The sequence below is a fragment of the Parus major genome, chromosome Z (genome assembly GCF_001522545.3).
Source record: "Parus major isolate Abel chromosome Z, Parus_major1.1, whole genome shotgun sequence".
Lineage (NCBI taxonomy): Eukaryota > Metazoa > Chordata > Aves > Passeriformes > Paridae > Parus > Parus major.
This window is the reverse complement of record NC_031799.1, coordinates 43,992,752-44,008,920: the sequence shown is the minus strand read 5'-3', so window position 1 is coordinate 44,008,920 and position 16,169 is coordinate 43,992,752. Positions and strand designations below refer to the sequence as shown.

Sequence of the window (16,169 nt, the reverse complement as noted above, 5' to 3'; positions counted from 1 at the left end):
TCCATGGTGGACTTCCTAATGATACAATACCATTTTCAGAAATTCAAAGAACAAATTATGGTTCCACAGGACTCAGTAAAGCTTTGCCCAAAATGTTCAGTTAGGCTTTTAACATTTCAGCACTAACATGTCCTTTACAGTTGATTTTTTTTGGGAGAGAGAAAGCGGGAAAGCTACATCAGTGGTGATGACATTGCTCAGAAAGCTCTCCCATCCTGTGGGAATTGCTAAGCTCACTTTTATATCTCTTATGTATAGGAACCAAGAGGCAAGCAGAATAAAAGCAAAACTCAGATTGAAAGCACAGAGAGTGAAATCCATTGAAATATTAAGCAAGCTCCTCTTTCCTCAGGCCAAACCCATCCAATTTACCCAAAGCAGTCTTCAGAGACATGCTTTTCATTCCAATCCTGTTTCCAACAGCATTTTCCATTTTCATCTCTCTGGCACATTTTATAGTATGAAACAGCAAAAAGTTACCAGTCCATAATAAAAGGTTACTGCCTCACCTTCTGAATTCAATTCCCTGTTCAATTGCTGACAAGCTCTGTAACTTAGTAGGTCAGTGTCTCATTTTCATGTACAAAAGATCAGAAGATGTGTTGGAAAACACAGATGTTTAAATTCTGATAGTATTAGAAAAAAACCAGATGAACCTTTGTTAAGAGAGAAGAGTAAAACTGTAGAGGAGCAAGGGGACGGCACACAAGGAACACTCAGATAAAATTATATACCATTCAATATTATAAAAGATTTCTAGCAGGGAGAAAAGTCTTACTTCTATACTCAAATCTCATCACAGAGATGGTAGATTTACTAGGCAGCATGATTTTGTGGCAATCCTACTGTGAAAAACAAGCAAGGATAATGACATCTCCTGTATGTGTAAACTTCTGATTTCTTCTATGACTGAAGGAGTAAAAGGTGCTGAAAGAGGCTGGGCTTTTATTTGGTATAGGGATCCAGGCAGCACTGTGAACAACACAAGAAAGCACCATTTGTAGATATTTATTTAATTACATCTTATCACTGAAGTCATACACATGTCAATTAACTGGTAGCTATTGTATGAATCAAAAAGTCTAAGTTCTAGCAACATCAGTAGACAGGCCAAGATGTAAACATCAATTCTGATGGAAGGATGGTTATCACCATAGTGATACTATTAGGTTGAGTAATGTTATGATAAGCTTGCTGGAACATTTGAGTATAAAATTTATTACATATCTATTCAATTTTTTTTTCAGTTATATGAAGATTTAGCATGAGGAAATCTTTGTCAGCTGATGACAGTACCAAAGAAGCACAATTGCACTGATCCTATAACTGTGGTTTGTGGATGCCTGTATTTAAAATAAATAATTTCCAAACCTTCTGAGCTCTTTAAGCTGAAACAGCTACATGAGCATTCACTTGGGGAAATAGTGTTTTATATTATACACAACCAAGAGATTTCCATGCTGTATCTGTACTAAGGAACCTGCCCAGTTCCTCACCATGCTGAACACATAAGCAAACTATGAGCAGTTTCAGTTCCTTGTCATTAAAAAAAATAATAAAAAAATTAGTAAAAATATTTCCCTGTCTGAAAGAAAAAAAAAAAAAATGAGATAAGAACTGAACATCTACACATACAACAGGATTTGAGGTTATTGGTAAATAAATTCTTTTTCAGTCCCTTGACATAATACCATCAAAATTCTTCTAACAGCAATTCCTAGAATTCCTCAGATTAAAGCCACCACCAAAAAATCATTTGATATAATATCGTATCAGCTTGACACAAGCCTGATTGATGAAGCATAAAATAATTAGAAATTGAAACATTTATCAGTAAGGCTATTTTATGTGTCCTGAATTTACACAACTTCCTGTGAAACCTTTAAGACTCCACCTTGCTGGTTCACAACCAGTTACTCCATTGGGAATAACTCTTCCTTTAGATTTTCTTTATATGCAGGCAGTATTCCTCTGGACCCAGCAGCATCAGCATCCCTGAAGTGATGAATGAAGAGTCTGATCCTATCAGTACAAAATAAAGAAGAAAAAAAACAACAAACCACACTAAAAAAGGGCAAGAAATTTGGACTGAGCTGTGAAAGCAGACATCCAAAGCTTCCTTCTCTCAGAGCAAGCAGCTATGATTATTATCACAAACCTGTAAGTACAGGTGGAAGTCTTGGGATTTCTTAAGCCAAGAACAAGATCCCTTCCTCTTAATATAGAAAAGATATCACCCCTAAAAATTTTTTCCTTTCTGAAGGCAAAAAAAATTAAATTTTTCTGCAAAATACATGTGTGAGATTCCTGAAAAGTATGACTGACCGCTGCAATGGTGGAATACCCAGAGGATGTGCACAAGAATGATGTGTTGAAGGAAGAATGTAAGGAAAAACAATGAACTATCGTAAAGAAAGATGAAATTATCTCAGCACAAGAGGTCCTGGATGGAAAACTTTGTTTTAGGAATACAGCTGCATCATTCAGTCCTAAGATCGAATAAACAGCCTTTCCTGAAATAATTAGTCAAGAGAATTTTTTTCCTGAGCTAACCAGGCCAGCGTGGGAGGGTAGTGTGTATATGACTCAGCCCAGTATAAAGTATAGAAAATAGACAACTCAAAAAATCAACTTGGAAGACAGTAACTGGCATGAGCTGGGTGTAACCTGCATATTTCTTCTCAGTAATTGTGAGGACACAATGTCATGACAGCAAGCATTTAGAGACCAGTAATGGGAATTTGAACAGTATTGTCCTGGTTTAGGGCAAATTTTGGAGGAAACTTCCTCCAAAGGGGTCCCTCCCAAATTTGGTCTAAACCAGGACAACAGTATATTTGAATTGTGATTGTGTCGATACTGCAGCTGCTATATTAGGATTGTGCTGCAATTCCAGTATATTGCTGTAACATTCTGCTAAATCAAAGTCCTGAATACATCTATGAGAACTTAGCTAGAGAGTATTGGACTATGGCTGCAGGCTACTAAATAAGCCCAACACAAAAGAAGACACCATTACTGGAGACCAAACCTCTTCCTTTTTCTGGATTACCTGTCCCAGGTCATTGAATTGAAGAATTGCCAGTAGAAAGTCACACATCTTTCATCACCTCAAATATTGGAGCACTGGTTCTTATACAGATGACTGTTACAGCCTCAGACTCTGCTTCTCTAATGGTCACATCCAATGAAACCTGAAAGGAAATGAGAAGCCTGCCTGAGTTGCTCAAGTTCTCCATGAATTTAAAAAAACCCAAACCAAACCAACAAACAAAACAAACCACAACAAAGTAAAAAACCACTACCCCCACCATCACCACCACAACAACAACAATCAAACCAAACTCTCTAATGACTGGTCTGGTAGTATTCTCCGTACTCATCCCTAATTTAAAGACCACTGGAAGCAATTAAGAGGCAGAGGACAATAATGTTCCCTGAACATGTGAGCCTATGCTATACAATCTATTTGCATTTTACAACAGAAGGAGGCAGCTACAGGATTATCAGTGGCTCATTTTGCACAAGAAAAAGCCTGATACTCAATGCTAACTGAACTAGTAGTGGCAAGACTGTGGACAGATTTAATTAATAATTTAATTATGACAATGTAATGTAACTATTCTCAAGAGAGGTACTTGAACCCTTCCTTCTCAGCAACTGATTTAAATGCTTTCTTTAATTTTGGAATATTTAAGGTGACTTTCTTTGGAAACTGCTTCATGTGAGCCATAGTGGATTAAACAGCAACTTCACAACAGGGGTTTTTTTGCCCATTTTTAAACTCTTTCAGCCTATATAACACTGTAAGGCCTTATAATTTGTGCAATAAAATGCTGCAGTTCTCTCAAAGATCTCTATATGAAGATAAAATTCCTATTTAAAATTTCCATTTAGGTTTCCATTGAAAGCATTGAACAAGCGCAAAAGGAAATATCTAGGAGCAATTGCTGTAATATTTTTGAGTCCTGTTTTTCTCTTTCTCATTTACAAACAAATCATTATTGCGACAGAGTATGGTAAACAAATTGCAGTGCTTAAAACAGCAGGAGTTACATACCTGAACCTGCAGTCATCAACATGCTTCAGCAGATTGTGTTTTGGTAGTTAAAATTAGACTATAGCTCACCCCTTTCCACCCTGCCAAAGCCACCTGATGAAGGTGTAAGCTGTCAGGAAACAGATAACGCTACAGACTAAAACACAAAATGTGAAAGACAGACAGACAGAAAGACAGACAGAAAGACAACCAGAAAAAGGCAAAAAGACAGACAGAAAGAAAGAAACAAACAAACAAACAAACAACTAGGACTAACTGTCTGGGTCCAGAAAAGCAAGTAACAGGAGGAGTCCTTTGGAAAGTATTCAGAAGCTGTTGAGGTTTTAGTTTTATCCAAGCAACTATTTTCTTTTCCTTCTTTCTACATTCAGAGTGGGATTTGCTTTGCACTTTCTCCAGCTGCAAAAGAACTCCTTCATGATTCACACAGGACTCTAAGGCCTTAAATCCTAACAGAACTGAAGGAAAATGCAAGACAGAAGATTTACTGGACATTTTATTTGCTGCCACAGTTCTTAAGATCACACCAGTGACAACATAGACAAGATGGTGACTGGCAATGCAGGAGTAAACAGAGCAGTGACAGAGAACTCCTTCAGCATGACAAGAAGAAATTCAAGTATTTGGCTATTCATTTTTTTTCCCCTATAAAACATACCTCTGAGTTTGGTAATTCCCAGTTAGACAGGAAAATATAATACTTTGCAGAGGTGTAAGAAGAAAAAAAAAAAAAGCAAACACTACACATAGGTCAGATACCCTGCCACAGCAAAAGGGGAATTGGGACAATAGATAGAAGTAAGCCAAAACTTCTGTTTAGAAGTGGCTCCAATTCCTATTTGTTGAAGCATCTGCCCATTTCAAAATAAATCTTTCTGTAATTTAATGGTGAAAATTTTTTATTTGCCAATTTTGCTATTTTCTAACTTATTTGAATTATTCAGTTTATAAAATAGGCTTCAGTGAAGTGCATTTAAACAAATGTCAACTAGTTCATGTACAATTGAACAACCACATGCTATCCTACAATTACAACCTCTGCTTTTTAATACCCAATCACATCTTTTCAGAGATGTTTATGAAATTGGCACTAATGCAGGTACCAGTTGTGGCCAGTGCAAACAGTAACTGTTGCAGACCTCTTTAACAGATGATTGCGTGGATGTAACAGATCCCAAAACAAGAGGAAATTTTAACACATGCTTGTGGAACATATTGTGCTTATTAGCTAGAATTCTTTCCCTAGCCTTGCTAGTAGCAGAGAGCCTTCATTTTCTCTTTCTGTACTGCTACCAAACAAGAGAGATTGTAAAAGAGTGAGGAGTGCAGTACATAAAAAGTCAATTGCTAAAAGACAATCAGTTGTTTTCATACCAGTCTTCTCCCCACTTCAGAGCTGTGTGGTACTGAGAACCCTCATGGGTCTACTAAGTCCACACTTAGCCCAGACTACATGAGGAGTTAACAAGACTTAAAAAATACCTGCTGCATGAGAAATTCAAGCCTATTGTCAGAACAGGCTGCATCTCTTCTTAGAAAAATCCTCTGGTAAGAAGAAAGGAAGACAACTGGGCAGCATTCCCCTTTTCAGCATATTACTTCTGAAACTGTCCAGACAGGGAATAATCAACCCTCTCAACAAAAGAAACATTTATGAGTCAGCTGTTAAATCAACTTCACCAATGCAAACAGCTTAAAGACACAAGGACTCCAGGCACCAACCATCTATCAGCCATCTACCAATATACCTTAAATTTAACTTGCAGACTTAGTTTTATTTGGCTGCTTCCCTGAAGGGTTATGAAGCTAAAACACCAAAGGAAGGGCCCAACAGACACAGAAGGCAGAGCACAAGGTGGGGAGGAAGCAGGGAAACTTAGCCCAGGTGGAACATTCAGAGAAGGAAGCTACCCATGTATTTTCATAAGAAGCTAACATAATGCTCTTTGCACCCATAGGAAAGGATTTATTTCTCTTCATGCCCCACTTTCGGCCCTGTCTTTAACTTGTACCAGGTGTGGTACTGTTGGCCCTCTGCTGCCTCTCCACTACAAGCTAAACCTGCTGCTTTAGTTGGCTGAAGTGCGCCATAGAAGGGTCTATCTAACAACCACCAGAACTGGAGAACCTAAGAAGGGTGGTAGCAGGAGTATACAACCAAGTGCTGGGGTGCAAAGAGTGTGGTGTTTCAACAATTCACTGTGCCTCAGGAAGTCACACTTGAAATTCCGGCAGAGTAAGAAGAGAGGGTATTCTGCAGAGAAAACAGACACAATCTGCTATCTGGCACACATGCCAACAGCATAGCAACAGTTTTTTATATGTCTTTTCCTTGACACTTTTGAATTTTACCAATTTTAAACACAAAGTGTAACAGCAACAAGGCTTGGGAACCCAGCATCTAAACAAGGAAACTAGTAGAAAATAAAAAAGCAAAATGTCAAGACAATTTTGGCAAAACCCTGGGAAAAGAGAAGATAGAGTAATTAAAAATATAACACATCATTTGCTTTTCAAATTTTTAATTGGGTATAATAAATGTACACAAAAGGAAGCATTGGCATTTTTGTTCATTTTAAGTGTATGAAATGATAGGGAAAATAGACACATGGCATGAGTGAGGTCAGAAGTATCAAGACTGGTTTGAAATATTTCAAAATGTCATGCTAACAGGATATTAAGGGAAGCTTTTAAAGCCATTATGAACAAGGCTTGTTTAACAACAGAGCTAGAACCCACATTGTGCACAAGGTTGACAGACTGAGAAAAGCAATTTTCCTCATGTCTCGTATACCCAGGAATTTCAGCTGTGAAACCTACCTAAGGTGCTAACCTTAGAGTTAGCCATTTTCTCTCATTTTGAATGAGATCATTGACTAAATAAATTATTAGAAAGTAAGTGCAAACTGCTGCACTACTTTGTCATGCTAAATCTATTACTAGAAATAGTCTTAATAAGGCTGACGAAAAGGCAGCAGCATTTGAGATATTATAAACCAGTCTAGCACCAAGCAACTCCAAAGTCTAATTCCCTATTTGCCCTTTGGTGGATACCCTTTGGGGAGTGAAAAAAAGGAAAGAAATAAAACCACTGTGTACTGCAAAGACATGAACATCTGACTCCCTGGATAAAGAACAAACTTACTTCATTTCCTGAAGCTACAGATGGTTGACATGCGAGTTAATTTCAAAACCAAGAACAATACCAGTTACGGTGCTTACAGGAAGACGACCTACAACATACTGGAACTGTATATTACCACTGTCCCTTTGCAAGCAGTCACTGTAAACAGTACATTATCTTATTGATCCTGCCAACAGTGCAGTAACATACATGTTCAGTTCAGCTCTGCACTTCAGGACTATTTTTAAGTGCCCTCAAAACAAAAGCTGTTTCTACAGCTCTCGTTAGCTATGCTAATGAATTCTCCTCATCACCCTCAAAACACACATGAGGTGAACAGTTACTCCAAAAGACGAGGTTCATTTACATACCTCACCCAAAGGGATCCAGGAATCAAGACTTTTTGCAGTGCTTCAAATGCATAGCAAACTGAAGTTGGAAGTTTTCCCAGACTGAAATGTGCATCTTAACTATCCTTCTGCAGCACTTGCAGATGTTAGCTGACCTAATTCTGTTCTTTCTAAAATCATTGAAAACTACTTACTGGGGATTACCAAAGCCAACATTAAGTTTTGACAAAGCACTAGGTGTACAACCACCTAAACTTCACTCTCAGCCAGATTCAGTTCCCAGCCCCTGTAAGCATAAGACAAACATTGTAAAAAAAGTAAATTTCATGTGTCTTCAATCTTGCATCTTTTCCTTCTGGAAGCCATTCAGATTTTTGTAAATTAATTGCATATTCTAATTCTGAGATGCTTGCATCTTCAATATATTAAAAGTGTATCAAACAGAAATGGCAATGAAGAAAAATATGATCTTATTTGTATTACTGCTTAATTACGGTTTTAGAATTCTGGAAAGTTTTACATACAGAATTAGAAAGAATTTAGTTTTGAAACTAAATTTCTTGGCCTACCAAAGTGAAAACTGATGTTCATGACTGCTAGGCAGGTACTTCTACAACTTCAAAATAGTCATTAGGCAGAATCACATAGCCTTTTCCTGCCAATATGTCTTTTTCTTTCTGAAACTGAACAATTTCTCTCAGTTTCTCAATTTGTCTTTCCTGACGCCGGCACCGCTGTTGCGCTGTCTTAAGCTTCTTCCGCAGTTTTTCAACTTGTTCCTCCAGCTGTTGAATTCTTTTTCGCTGATGGACTGTATCCTCTACAGTGTAGTTATGATCACAAAAAACAGCAAGATTGCTGGGGGTCTGCAGAGGGGGCATCAATAATCCAATACTTGGATCTACAAATCTGGCATCTATTTGAGACAAATGAAAGGAAGGAGTCGATGGAGACTGTGGTAGTACGGGAGCTGCTGGTGGTGGTGGTGGTGGTGGAGGCGGTGGAGGTGGTGGCAGTGGAGGAGGTGGCAGTGGATCTTCTGGCTGCTCTGCAAATTCTTCAGACTAGAAAGAACAAGAAAAAAATGTACATTTTCATGCTTAACATTGTTTACAACACAATTACAGCTTCAGAATAACTTAAACAACCAAGATTTAAATTAAAAAATAGATTTCAAATACATGATTTTCAAAACTGGCAAACACTTGTGGGCCTGCTTTGTCTGGCTTCTCAACTGGACACATTTTTAAGCAGGTTCATTTTAAGAGCTCTTTGAAACTCAAGGCCTTGATGTCTAAAAAGGTTTTTTGAAGATCAGATTTTTGAAATCTATATAATTACCTAAGAAGCAAGAACACAGACTGCAGTTGCATAAAATGGACTTCAGATGACCTCATTGCTGCCATTCCATTCCCCTTCGTACCTCCTATTTTCTGCTGCATCATACCACCATGTAATTGAACCTATCAGCTAACTTAATCAAAAGCACACCAGAAGTGGACTATCTTCTGCTGAGGTAGAATAAGGGTGAATTACTGAGCAGAGAAGTAAGATCAACCTTCTCAACTGGGAGGGACTCTGTTATTGGTTTTGGGCTGCAGAATAATTGGTTAAAAGAGACATCATGAACCAAAATAAACAGCTCTTCAACAGCAAAGCAGCCTTCTCATCCTTGGTATTTACTCTTTGCTCAAACATAATTGCTAAAATGACAGAAAGTTATTTCATCTCCTCCTATCACTGCATAAATTTTCTGTCCATTATTAAATGTCCAAGAAATGCAACAAAAGGTATGACATATGTGGAAAAAGTAGGAATCACAGAGTTATAGAATGGTTTAGGTTGGAAGGGACTTTAAAGATCATCCAGTGTCAACACCCCTCTGCCATGGGCAGAGACACCTTTCACTAGACCAGGTTACTCAGAGCCCTATCCAACCCTTGAACGCTTCCAGGGATGGAGCATTCAAAGCTCCTCTGGGCAACCTGTTCCAGTGCCTCACCACCCTCACAGTGGAGAATTTTTACTTAATATCTAAACTAAACCTGCCCTCCTGCAGTTTAAGGCCATACCCCTTTGGCCTGTCACTTCCTGCCATTATTAAAAAGTCCCTTTCCAGCCTTCTTGGGCTTCCTTTAGATAGTGTAAGGTTGCTGTGAGGTCTCCACAGCACTTTCTCCAGGCTGAAGATCTCCAACTTTTTCAGCCTATGTCTCTAAGAGGGCTGCTCCATCCCTCTGGTTATCTTCCTGGCCTTCTGGACTCACCTAACAGTTCCATGTCCTTTCTGGGCTGGGCCCCCAGAGCTGGATGCAGGGTTCCAGGTGGGGTCTCACCAGAGGGGCAGAATCCCCTCCCTCCCCTGCTGCCCACACTGCTTTGGATGCAGCCCAGGACACGTTTGGCTCTCTGGACTGTGAGCTCACACTGCCAGGTCATGTTAAGAAAAAGGACTGCATAGCTGGCAGATGGAATGGACAGGGGAGAAGCACAGTTCTTCCTTTTGGCAGCAGCAAAATATCAATTGGCTCAACTCCACTGCAGAGATTTTTTTCAGATAAAACTGCAAGTTTTATCACATTGCTCTTGCTAGGTCTGCTTGTATAGGTCAGGACAATACAGATCCCAAGCCATTTGAGTATAGGCCAAAGCAGATAATCAAATTCTTCCCCAAAGGAGTCCAGTATAATTCAGAAATGCTTCTGTGCACATGTTGATTGAAAACCCACTGTTGAAACCAAAGTGCTTGCATATTGCCTATTAAAAAGAAAGTTTAAAATATTCTCAGTAAAAGAGGCACTGAACAATTTTTCTACCTACCCACCTTCCCATACTGTTAGTATAAAGAAAAATGTAAGGGAAGGATCAGAAAAATGTTGATTTTAAGAACAGCCAATAGTCCTCACCATCAAAGTATCAAGTTCATCAGATCTGAAGGTTGTATCATTAACTTCCTTGACTTAACATACAAGCAAGACAGATGTTTGGGTGTCTACCTGTCCCTCATACAAACTATGACACTTGGCAAACGGTAACTGAAAAGGCACTTTGCTGATTGGTATTGAAGGGAAGTGCTGATTGGCATTAAAGAGAAGTTTAATATGCAGTCAAATATAACTGATCACACGAAAGTACAAAATCAGCCAACTACTAGTCTTATTTCTCAGTTACACAAAACTGCTGCTGTTAGCCTACCTAATTTACATACAAATATTCCAAAGAACTTGACCCTATCCCTGCACTAAAGAACTGTACCATCCGTAACTCAGCTGTCACTATCAAATTTCTCTACCAAAAACCCTACAAAGCAAAGGTAGAGACTGAAAATGAAGCTCATTCTTGCTAGAAACAAAAGCAAAAATCAGCTCACTGCTGGACTGCTGAATTCACAGACACTTCTACTTGAAGCTATAGAGTATATGCTACCTCTATATACAAATTATTATTGTCACAACATATCACAGAGAACAGATCTTCGGTATCTCTGTGACATCATCAGTGGCTTCTAATTACTTCTTCAAGCCAACAAATACTTCTCCTAAGACGTAAGTAAAGAAAAAGAAAATATACCAAATTATATAGTGCGAAAGATAAAAAACCCTGTATTTCAAAATCACTGTGGATTCAACTCCAAAACAACCACTATTATTCTTTGTTATTACATTGCTACTTGAAGATATGTGTCAGTTTATTCAAAAGTGCCATGAATCAAATAAGAATAGAACTAAATCCTTCAGAATTAAAAGGCACTCACTCTTCTGTGTTTTTGTAGATCCAGGTATGACAGCGAAATTGGCAACGTGGCTCACTACTAATCCTGCTGCACCAGCAGTACTTTTGCAGACTACCCTATACACCCATTCAGCCTTCAGACTGTAAAAAAATTTGCAAGTATTTTACACACAATGAAGAAAATGTGTATTGCACAGATAAGCAAGGAAGTGTAATCAAACAAAAAAGACATTTCCCTGTAAATGATCTGTCTCCTTGTTTACATTGTTTCTATTCTCTTATCTGTTATTAACCACTTTTCATTTTTCAAATGTGTTGCCTTTTTATTTCTGCAGCACTCCAATACTGTAGATAAAAACTGAACAAGAAAAATCTGAATTTTCTTCTGTGCACTTCATGCCATTTAAGACTTGTTCCCCAGACATACCCTACCTACTCTACCTATTCACTGTCTCCTTTGCCACTTTCTTTATGGCCAAATGATAAGAGATCAGATATTTCATATCCTTCAAAGGAGTTAAAAATCAATCTTTTCCATTCTTGTCTTGAAGTTATTACATCAAGAAGAACTCCTAAGTGACTTGCATCTCACAGTAAATTGCTCTAGTGGCCCAATGAAGGGAAGAATACCCCACACAGAAGACTCAACCATCAGAAGTCAGAGACCGGTCTGATTTTGAACACAAATGCAAGACAGAGGTACTCTCAGGACAGACAGATAAGAGGTGCAGGTAAGGTTCTGCCACACATTTTAACTTTGCAAAGCCAGGGAGCAGAGCCCTCTTAAAGAGGCCAGTTAAGTTTCACAGTCAGCATCCACCATGCTAGCAGTAGCCATCAGCCATGGGAAGAGAGTAAGTGGCATTTGCAAGCATTAATGAAAGTTCTCTCATACTCTGAATATTCAGGAAATGCTGCAGAACATCTTATCTACAGGGCAATACCTTCTTACTTTGTTGCCATTCCATTTAATTCAGCACATGGATGCTGAATTAAGTGGACACATGAACAGGTCAGAGCCAGCGTCTACCTGTACAACACTGCACTCCAAAGCCTCCCAAGAGCCTCACAGAAAACAAGCACAGCTGTTGATGGTGTTTCAGTCACCACAGCCCTCCTGGAGACCCCAGGTAGACAGGCTCAGCATCCTGCCACCCTTCATCCTTCCCAGCCTGCATCCTCTTCCATCTCGCTGCCCTGCCACACTGCAACCAGTGACGTGCACGACACGTTCCGGCACCTGCAGCCGCGTGTGTTTTGGGTTTACCTTTTCACCAGGTTCAGTGTAACAAAATATCGTGGGCACAGCATTCTCTTTTAGGAGCTTGTTATTGCATTCCCTCTTAAAGCAATCGGGGGTAAAGTGTTCTGAGCAAATGCTGCTGTATTTGGTCGGCTTGAAGTTTTTCCTCTTAACAGCAGCTTCCCACTTCTTGCAAAGATCGGGTCTTGTAAGAGGAAACCTGCAAGCAAGAGGCACTTTCAGATTTTCTGGAAAGCTTTATAAGGCGGGGTTTGGCCGGAGCCAAAACCCTTCTGCCCCGTAGCGGGGAGTGGGTCTCAGCCCGCTCTTGCTCTGGAACAGGCGGCTCAGAGGGTCCCGTCCCTCGGCTTTCCCCTAGGAGACGCCGGGAGCGGCAGACGAGGCTCCCCACCCTCAGCAGCCGCTAACAGACACGTCCTTCTGTCTGTCTGTCCGTCTGTCGCCCGTAGGTCGGTACCCGCCTGCCCGCGCGCGCTCCCTCCCGGCTCCCCGCGGACCTCGCGCGCGCGGCCCCGCGCTGGCCCCGCCCCCGGTGCGAACCCCGCCCCGGTGCCCGCGCGCGCTCACTTGTGGAAGGAGATGGGCTTCTCTTTGTCGTATCGGTTCCGGCAGCGGTAGGCGGAACAGGACTGCACCATCCCGCCCAACTCCGCGCCCGCCGCCGCGCGGCCTCCCTGGGGACGGACGGACCGGCGGGGTGCTGCGAACTCACCGCCGCGGGCCCATGCTTCCCCCGCCTCCCGCAGCCCCCCCCCGCGCCCCTGGCCCTCTGGAGAGGGACGGGAACGGGACGCGCGGCCTCTCCCAACTCCAAGATGGCGGCGCCAGCTTCAACGGAACCTCTCGCGGTAGCAGCGCGCACCGCGCTCCGCCCATTGGGCGCGTCGGTGCGCGGTGTGGGGGCGGAGCCTTGTTCGGCGGGCCTGCCAATCCGACCGCCTCCTTTCTCCCGCTCCGCCCCCACTTCGCCGCCGTGCTCCGCCCACATCCGCACCCACAGCTCGGCAGCGCCGCCCACACCCCCCGCACCCACAGCTGGGCAGCGCCGCTCCCCTCCGCGCCCACAGCTGGGCAGCGCCTCCCGCCCCGCCAGGCACAGCCCCGGCACCGGGAGCTGCGCTGCGGCTGTTCCTGCACCGAGGGGAACCCGTCAGAGGCCGCTCTGGCCGCGCTATGCCCGAAGTCCTGGGCGGGGATGGTTGCCCCAGCCGGCAGGCAGGGCTGCGCTCGGGCGGACGGGTGTGCTCAACGCGGCTGTCACAGGGACAGGAACAAGCTGGCGCTGGTGGCTCTGGCTCTCCTCGGGGACCAAAAAGAAAAAAAAAAAAAAAAAAAAAAAAAAAAGGAGGGGCGGGGGAAACGCGAAGAAAACGACGCAAAGACCACATTGCCATAACAGTTGCGTTAAGGACGTGTGAAATAATTCCGTGTCACTTACCTAAACGTAGTTTGCAGGTGCGTCAGAAAACAGGAGATAGATCTCTCAACAAATCGATCTGTTGTTACAACTAAGTTTATTTCAAGCAGTTTCGGCATGTTCCCATTCTGTGGGCTCATTTTCGAACGCTGAATTGCAAGTAAAACCATCCTCTGTAAGTGACAGTTTTTGTATAGGAATGACAAAGGAATCTACCTTTAGAGTCACCCCAGTCAAGTGTAACATTATATCTAGAAATTCACTGACAATGACCCCAGACTCAAGTGAACCTCCATGGCTTTTTCTCTGACCCCACACAGATAACTTTTTCCTCAGCCCACTTTCCCCCTCTACACTTCTTTTGTGAGGGAAAGAAAAGGTTTAATGGCCTTAGCTTGGAGATTGTGGCTTCGCTGCCTAGACAGCTCTCTTCACCCAGATGATGGAAGGTATCAGTCACTGCCATTTCCTTGCCCAGGAATATGACAGAAAAGCCTGTGTGGCAGCTTCAGCAATACTTCCACAAAGCCACTCACATGAGCCGTTTTCAGTACTCAGTGTTGCCTGAGCACGGCTAGCTCTGCTCCTTCTCCTATTAGGTCAGCCAAGAGAAAAGGAAACCAAAATAAGCTCTTTCTAGCACTACCTTCCTCACCAAGAAAAACATGGTTACTCCTCCCCTATCCATGTGAATGCCTCTGTCCCTGGCCTTTGCCTGATGGCTTTCTTCTCCCTTGAGTCCTCCTGCTGCCAGTTTTCTGGGCAGCAATTCTGCCACAGCCTCAGGGACCAGGAGAGCTGGGCTGTCCCATGGCAAGATGATCTAGGGGTGATCAGAGCCAAAATCCAAGCTCACCAGCCTGGATAGAGTCCTGCAGCACAAGAGCAGGGCAGACACTAATGGGCACACCCACATGAGGTGAGGTGATGAACCAGGTACAAGGTCCACCCAGGTAATTCAGGCAGGAGCAGCAGGAGATGGTGCCAGGAACAGAACTGGAAACACAGGTCCAAGGTTCACCCAGGAGATGGAGCTGAAGGGAGCGACACCTGTGATACAGCCAGGCAGGGACTGAAGGTGCTGGGCTGTGTTGAAAAGGAGCTTTTGCCCTATAAGCAAGAGTTGGGAGCCCAAACCTACTTGAGTGAATGTCATCAGGGCCTTAGTCAGTGCACCTAGACTCCAGTCCTCCTATGGACCTGAAGAGCGATTCTGAGTCAGTCCTGGACTGGACACCACTATCCATCTCCTCCTCCACTGCTGGTTTTGGGATGAACCTAGGCACAGGGGAGGCACAGCTTGGCCGTATAGACTGTGGGGCTAAGACCAGAGTTCAGCAGCTGCACTAGACACTGAGAAGAAGTACATGGGAAGGAAATTCCTGGGGAGAAAGCATGAAAGTATGAGTAGGTTGCAGAAGGTGACACCTAACTGAGGGGGTCCATCACAGATCAGGAGATCTGGCGAATGTGTAGATGAGCCACTGAGACCATCAGCCAGCAAGCTGATTTTAAAGACTTAAATGAGAGCTTTCAGCAGCTCTGTCAGGATCCCATTGGTATCCTGAAGCAAAAGGGATTTGTAAAAGACTGCGTGGAAAGAAATTCCCTCATCCCATAAGAATTTCAGAAACTTGGAGAAAGGCAGAGGCAATTGTCATGAGTAAAGATAACAAATAAATACAACCCCCAAACTGAAAAATGCTATTCATGTTTCAGTAATTTTAAAAATGTTGGAAATATGTCTAGGATGTTTCAAATCCTTTTTCTTAACTTTTTTTTTTTTTTTTCCCCCAGGAAAAAAAGCCACATAAAATTCATGTCCATCTTCTGAGTGACTTCTAGTTTGACTAGCTGGCATGTTTCTCGATGGCCAAGGACTTCCCCGTCAGACTTCCCAGTACAGTATTGTCGGGAATCATTAGTCCTCGACACCTGCACTATCCCGTGCCCACCCACCACAGACCGGACGCACCAGCACCTGCCCCAGCAGCCGCCACGCCCTTGCTCGCTTTCCTCCTGCACGACTCGGCCCCTGGCCGGAGTGATGACCCCAAGAAACCGCCCCCCGTTCCCGGACCAAGGAGGCACTGCCTTCTTTCCCACACCGCAGTCGCGGGGCGAGTTTCTGAGGGGGAGGAGCAGCGCGGGTTCCCCACGGACACCCCACCGGGAAGCCGTTCCGCGCAAGCCCGGAGGAGCGGGCGGGGGGGGACCGGCGG

The 16,169-nt window shown here is 42.8% G+C and overlaps 2 protein-coding genes across 2 annotated transcripts in view; one reads left to right on the top strand and one right to left on the bottom strand.

Moving 5' to 3' along the window:
- Positions 1 to 6,565: 6,565 nt before the first annotated feature.
- Positions 6,566 to 13,267, bottom strand: THAP1 (THAP domain containing 1). The gene is made up of 3 exons (XM_015615582.2): positions 13,098 to 13,267; positions 12,534 to 12,729; positions 6,566 to 8,598 (listed from the first exon to the last, which is right to left on the bottom strand). Exons 1-3 carry the CDS (start codon positions 13,166 to 13,168, stop codon positions 8,131 to 8,133), a joined length of 735 nt encoding a protein of 244 aa, XP_015471068.1. The 5' UTR covers positions 13,169 to 13,267; the 3' UTR covers positions 6,566 to 8,130.
- Positions 13,268 to 15,994: 2,727 nt separating this feature from the next.
- LOC107215852 (transcription factor jun-B-like) overlaps positions 15,995 to 16,169 on the top strand; it is a 13,218-nt gene continuing 13,043 nt past the window's right edge. The window contains exon 1 of the mRNA XM_033511383.1: positions 15,995 to 16,126. Within this exon, the coding sequence (XP_033367274.1) occupies positions 15,995 to 16,126 (132 nt within the window). The remainder of the gene's footprint in view (positions 16,127 to 16,169) is intronic.